Below are 7,166 nucleotides of genomic sequence, written 5' to 3'. Positions count from 1 at the left end.
GGATGAAAGGAGGAAGGAGAAGGGAGGGATGGTGGAGGAAGGAGAAGGGAGGGATGGTGGAGGATGAAAGGAGAAGGGAGGGATGGTGGAGGATGGAAGGAGAAGCGAGGGATGGTGGAGGATGAAAGGAGGAAGGAGAAGGGAGGGATGGTGGAGGATGAAAGGAAGAAGGAGAAGGGAGGGATTGCGGAGGACGTGTCAGATGATTCAGGGCTGCCTCTGGACCTGGACATGGTGTCTCTGGATCCTCTGGAAGAGGAGGAAGATTTTTCTCTGGGGGAGCCTATGGACTGAAGCATGTCTCCTGACACACTAGAGGGCGCTGTCCCTACACAAGGGAGACTTCTCCTACACCCAGCCTCGTCCTCTTCTGCAACCTAACGGCTAGTTCTATCCAGTCTCCAACTCCCCCACTCCCTCCCTCCTGTCCCCCGTCTGGACAACAACAACGGCTCGGCGACGGTGGTCGTCGGACGTCCGATTGGCTGGAAGGCTAGCAGCTTCCGCACTGCAATCCCGGACCCCCCTGCTGGCCCCGCCCCTGAGCAAGATGAGTTAATTTCCTGTCCGGGCTGTTGTCTTATTGGTTTGCGCTTTCCTTCTGTGTGCCTGAAGGAGGCAAATGGTCTCGCTTCTCTTTCCGCGCCTTGCGTGTCTTGGCTGTTCCAACCGGAGGGACAGACTTAAGTAGGGCTCCCCCTAGTGGGCTGACTGACTGACTGACAACAAAGTGTGTGTGTGTGAATTCATTATTTTCTTCTACTTATTCATTTGAGTTCTTATATATTGGTTGTTGACCTGGCTTCATTTGATAATGTCAGTGTGTCCCTGGTTTGTTCACTCATTGTCTGCACTCTGAATCTTTCTATTTGATTCCTACTAATGATTTTTCACTGGTCTGGTTGGTGCTTGAGATTTGTATTGAATTCAAACAGGTGCTTCTTCTTGCCTCAAACCTCAGTGTTCTTCCCATAACCCACTATGATCCAGGTATGCTCAGCATGTTTTAACAGCCTGTGTAACTTTGAAACAGCATGAAAAGCAATTCTCCTTATTGTACAGATTATTCCACCCAAGTGTGTGTGTGTGCCTGCACGTGTGTCAGAGAGAGAGAGTATGTGTGTCAGAGGGAGAGATGGTATGTGTGTGACTGAATGACGAAGGTTTGTCCCCTGATGTCTGTATTGAAATGTTTGCTGGTCATTTCCCCGTTCCTGTGTGTGAGAGATTAGAGAACTGAGTGTAATAATTGTATATAAAGTGATTGAGGTGTACATCATCTTTACTCTAATGTTTTACACTATTGATGATAATCTTTGGACTTTTGATTTCATAGGCCTGCTGGTTCTTTGTCTGTTTGGGATGAAATGGCACCCTATTCCCTATATAGCGTACTACTTTGAACAAAGCCCCATGTGTTCTGGTCAAAAGTAGTGCATTATATATGGAATAGGATGCCAATTTGTCAGTTGGTCCCAGAGTTTAGGATTTTATTTTCTCGCTCTGCTGGTCTGGAGGACCCAGACATACTAGGCCGCCATGGCTCACATGTCTGTGTCTCAATAACCGTCAATGGCTTCCATTCCTCGTAACCTTTACTTCTAGGATAAGCTATACAGGACCTGACCAGGGAAAACTCCAGGCCTTAGTTATAGACCTGGAGGTTTTCCCAGTCAGGTCACTGGTCAAGAAAAGAGAGTCTCTTTATTACTTCACTGTTTAAACAGCATGATTTACAGAGTCTGGACAACTGTGTGCATCCATATAAAGAATTCCACTGTTCTGTCCCATATTGATGATGTCATATTGACAATGGTATGAACACTGACCCATTTGTTCAAGGAATGACCAAGTCATGGAGTGTTAGGCACAACATGAATACGTTTTTTATTTTTTGTTGTTGATTAAAACATATTTGATATATAATGCCAATGCATGAAAGCTACCCTAAAATCACATCTGTAGCTAATTACCAGCTTTAATAAACTGTCATGATGATTATTTGTGTTATTTTAAGAAAATGTCCTCATTGAATATAAATGAAACAGTAGATTACATTCAATGTTATCTAGTATTTGTCTTAAATTGTCATTACATAATGTTTACTATTGACATAAATGGAAACAAATCACAGACACAGCAGAGCCAGGATAAATGTCATAAAGCTTTATGTAAGCTATAGAATATACATCTATAGAAGTCAATGCTATAGTTACAGGCTATAACAGTAGAATGGCAACAGTGTACACTGTATATGAATGCATTCAATGTGATTAAGCTTGGGACTCTCGAACAGCATTGTTTCAGATTTTCATTGTGTACTGCACCTATCTTTTACTGCTTTCCCCAATGTTTTCCACACTTCAGCAACTTTTTGAATAAAACTATCTATAAAGCCATTTGTTCCTTCAGCACTCTCTCTTGCCTCCCTTTCATGTTTTTCCCTCAACTCCTTTATTTCTTTATCTTTAGCCTCTTTTTCCAGTTTCAGTTTCTCCAGTTCCTCCTCCCTGAGTCTCTGCTCTTCCTTCTCTCTCTGGATTCTCTTCTTCTCCTCTTTAATAGCTTTCTCCTGAGCCTCTTGTGAATCTGTCTTCAGTTCCTTCTGTCTGCGTTTCTGCTCTTCGTTCTCTCTCAGGATCCTCTCATTCTTCTCTTTAAGCTCTTTTCCCCGAGCCTCTTGGATCATTTTTTCTTTCTTCAGTTTCTCCTCCTGTCTGCATATCTTCTCTTCATTCTCTCTCAGGATCCTGTTCTTCTCCTCTTCAATCGCTCTCTCAGCCTGCTGGAACATCTCAGTGGTGTAGTGGCTTCCTCCATTCATCTTCACCATCTTGTTTATCTTCTCAAGCAGCTCAGTGACCTGGGAGGGATTCTTATCTTTCTTGTTGAAGACATGATATCCCCCATTGCATTGGGAAATAACACTATCCAGATCTGGATTTTCAAGCAGGAACTGTTCAATTGTTACATCATCATCATCATCATCACCATGAAGAAAGTCTCCATGTGTGAAGAGAACCATGGCGTATTTGGATGCTTCATCACCAAATAATGTCTTAATCATCTCCACAGTTCTCTGTTCCTCTTCAGTGAATCTTCCCAGCTGGATCACAACCAGGAACACATGGGGACCAGGTGCAGAGAAAGAGATGCATTTAGCAATCTTTTTCAGTGACTCTTCATTAGACAATGAAGTATCAAACAAACCTGGGGTGTCAATAACAGCTACACTTTGCTCACCCACCTTCCCTCTTCTCTTGTCACATGTTTTTGTCTGAGAAACAGAGGAGGCTTTTGATGGGAAAGCTTTTTCCACTAGAATGGTGTTTCCTGCAGCACTTTTCCCAGCTCCTGTCTTCCCGACCAGAACAATGCGGAACTCCTCATTTTGTGTATGCAGTTGGATTCCTGTTGGATAACAAGAACACTTGTTAACTTTTGACTTCATGTACTGCTTGTTAGCACATTTTGAGTAATGGCAAAAACAATTTGTTTCACACTTCTTAACACAAAGCAGTAATTCATGGTCTGCACAAAATAATCTGTGAGCATTGCCTCTACAGATGCAGGATCTTAATTTTAGCCTGTTTGCTACAGCAGGAAAATAATCCTGCACCAATAGGAAATGTGAATTATTATATGGATTAGGGAAAATCAAGTCTGAACTTTCAAAGTGGACATTAGAAACTTTAGAGTACTTAAAACGCAAATCCACTACAATTTTGCATTTGCTGCTGTGCTGGAAAACCTTCAGCAACAAAATATTTACCTACATCTGTATGTGCTAAACTGTTTTTATGCCATTATAATTTTTGCTAAATTGACTCCCATCAAATACCAAGCAATCTCTTGGTTTTAATATATAAACAAAGGCCACCGTACAAACATAAATGTATAATCCATGTGTTCCTTTATTAGAGTCATTACAGCAAGTGAGAAAGAGAAGGAAAGATAGAGAAGGTAGTGCTCTAAAACAGTCATATACAATAAGCGCATACAAGAATAAAAACAAAATGAATTACTCCACTGACTTGTACATTTTAATGTAACTAATAATGTTAACATTTTGTGTCAACTTGACAAAAAAATAAAAGCAGTGGAGTAATATAAAATAATGCTCCCCACTGCTATACATCATTATATTTCTAGAGCACATGAAGTTGAAATGAAAAAGCACATAAAAAAAGGAATCAATACCATTGACTTGCGTTCCCATCTTTATAACCTAAAGGCTACTCACCAGACTGAGAAACTTTGCTGTTCATGTTTGCAGTGAAGATCTGTCAGTCTCAAGCACTGTGTGAGAGTAGTAGCAGAAGTAGTTTCTATGCTTCTATAAGGATACTAAAGAGATACAGTGTGAGAGTGGGTCTGCCCACTTGTTTTATACAGGATCTGTCAGGTGCCCACCCCCTGACACTCCCACAGGCTTTCTCTTAGCTTTCATACATTTACTGAAATCCTTTCCCACTAGAGAGAGATTAAAGTAGATGTCACGTGTCAAAATGTTGATTGATGACCCTATGTGAACCTATGTGAACTCTATGTGAACCCTATGTAGTGATGACGTGTGCATGTCTTCTGGTCAGGCAAGCCTGGTTAGGTGGGGGCTATGGGTTGAGTAAGGGTCCATTTGACAGGCCGTTAATGATTGATGACCCAAGCCTGATTTATGACCCTATGTAATGATTTATGACCCTATGTCATGTAGAAGGGTGCATGCCCAGGGGTGTTGTTGGGGTTGAGTAAGTGACCATGTGTCAGGTCAACCTGTTACTGTTTCTCACGGTTTGGGGTGGTTAATGCCCCTTATAAAGCGCCTGAAAAATACCTGTTTAAGACTGTACATGATAACCCCCCTGAATATTAAACAAAAATGACACCTATGCCAATTTTAGGGATGTTATGCTCGGCTTGTCATGAACCCAGTGACCAAAGCCTTGAAGAAGTTCTGTGTGAAGCTCCAGAATGTTTTAAAGGATTTTTGGGTACGAGTGAGGGCCACATGTCTTACATATTCCACCCGGAGGATTCTACGGTAAAGATATTCACAGACCGTGGACCCAAACCCCTTTATCCTGCAAAACCTGGGAGTTTTCCCCCGGCTCTGGGGATGAGAGAATGGCTAAACATCAGGCTGGCTCTTTGTAAAATTGAACAGGTCCTGAGTGGTACAAATGTGCCAGGATATGCGTTGGAAGAACAGGTCTGCGGCCGCAGTGATCTCAAGGCTCTAAGAATTGCTTCAATGGACTATAGCCCTGACAACAAAGTGACAATTTTAGCCTGTGACCTTTATGATAAGTATAATGCTACAAAGTCTGTCAATTCTCCTGTAGCTTCCAGAGCACGCAAACATGTAAACTTTTTTATTCCTGTGTTTAGTTTTAAATGGGTGGATTATCCAATTTTCATAACACTTATGAATAAGCTGGACATTCTCTTCCAAAATGGGGAACAGTTAAAGCGCTGGGCGAGGCTTTCCTTGAGACAGAGTCAAGACCAAAAGGCCCGACGGAGGATCTACCCCTGGAGTGAAAACTTACCAAGTGTTGATGGACCTAGCAAGAGAGCCTTGCCTTTTGAGGGCGAACTCGACACGGACAATGGCGGTTGGTTGCATAAGCTCCCAGGATCTGTAAGAAAGGCATCGTAAAATACCTTAAGAATGTAAGGATATAAAATGTATGTACTAAATATTTTGAATGAAATAAATGGTTTTAAAATCAGAATCTCACCACGTTATGAACTCTCGCGTTTGTTCACTCTTAGCGCAGTCTGTCCCTGAGAAAAAACTTGCGGAAAAAGCCATGTGCGCGCGTATGTGCGTGAGGGAGTTTTCTGTAGTGGCTGTGTGTGTGTGTGTGTGTGTGTGTGTGTGTGTGTGTGTGTGTGTGTGTGTGTGTGTTTCAAAAACAGAAAAAGGGGGGCGGGTTGTTTGTTAAAAAAATACCCTTGCAGTCGTTTGAAACCAAGGTTTACACTAGCCTGCAAAACAGATGCCTACCCCCCAACAATAATATTGTGTCTTACGACTCCTAATCTTAAAGGCCTTTCATAAAACTATTTTTTAGGTGGGCTAAAAAGTCATTCATCCCAGCGATGTCGAGACCAACCCACCCCCATGCATCTAGGTGCTAGCACCCCGGAGATTTTAGAAGATCCAAAAGGATCCTAATGTTTAGACACACCCAATACCATGTGTTTGAAATGTGTCAAATATACCATGGGCGGGGGTATAGCCCGAAAAAACGACAAACCCCAAATGCTATGTAAAAATCATTCAGGGGTTTTTCTCTAGGTCGTAGGGTACAAAAGCGCTAGAAACCATGGGCAATGTTAGCAGCGTTTTAGTTCAGATGCAAACAGCACCTCCAGAAACTCCAAGAATCGTTATCGGACTGAAGCGTTAAAAAAGATAATCGGGGAAAACAGTCTAATGGATCTATCGCAAGGTGAGTTCTTGAAATAAATCTTTATTAGATTTGGTTGTTGTGGGGAATTGTTTGAAAAGCGTGGGATGTTATAGAAATATTAAACAATCATTAGGATCAGTATGCTTACCGTATAACAAGGCAATATTAGCTAAAGTGATTATAGCTTTAATATTGTCGAATGTTTTATAGATTCTGAAGCATTCACGCAGATACTCCGAGGTATAACTGAGCTCGAACCATCCAATGGGGCTCCGGAACAAAGTGCAGACAAACAAACGCCTACCCTGAATTGTAAACGTAAGTAAGCTCCAAGAATTCCATACATAAAAATATTTATACCTTAAAAACAAAAAGTGTGGGCATCTTATATTAAAAGTTATTTTATATGTTTACAGAGGACCTAAAGCCTAGAAGGTTAAACGAGGCCCTATGGAGCCTGAACGGTTTCTGCGAAGCATATGACTACGAGACAATTCTGCCCTACTCCCAGGATGTATTTACACAAAAGCAGCGAACAGAGACTTTAAACGGCAGGTCAACTCCCCTTGGCCAGGACAACGTTGTCCCCCATATTTCTAAACACCAAAGGATAATTAGTGCTCAGATCCACAGTTCCGCTTCACCCGAACAATTCTACTTGGCCGATATTCACGAGACGTCGTTCCAAGGACAAGGTATGAATCAATTATATATTATTATTTATATATATTATTATTTTAATATTTA

General features: G+C 41.7%; 1 protein-coding gene across 1 annotated transcript; it reads right to left on the bottom strand.

Annotated features, from left to right (window-relative positions):
- Positions 1 to 2,144: 2,144 nt before the first annotated feature.
- Positions 2,145 to 4,362, bottom strand: LOC109876501 (GTPase IMAP family member 9). Its single transcript, XM_020468904.2, has 2 exons — positions 4,244 to 4,362; positions 2,145 to 3,411 (listed from the first exon to the last, which is right to left on the bottom strand). Exons 1-2 carry the CDS (start codon positions 4,266 to 4,268, stop codon positions 2,312 to 2,314), a joined length of 1,125 nt encoding a protein of 374 aa, XP_020324493.2. The 5' UTR covers positions 4,269 to 4,362; the 3' UTR covers positions 2,145 to 2,311.
- Between the last annotated feature and the right edge of the window lie 2,804 nt (positions 4,363 to 7,166).

Source organism: Oncorhynchus kisutch, unplaced genomic scaffold (genome assembly GCF_002021735.2).
Source record: "Oncorhynchus kisutch isolate 150728-3 unplaced genomic scaffold, Okis_V2 scaffold2192, whole genome shotgun sequence".
Classification (NCBI taxonomy): domain Eukaryota; kingdom Metazoa; phylum Chordata; class Actinopteri; order Salmoniformes; family Salmonidae; genus Oncorhynchus; species Oncorhynchus kisutch.
This window is presented reverse-complemented; position numbering and strand designations above follow the sequence as displayed.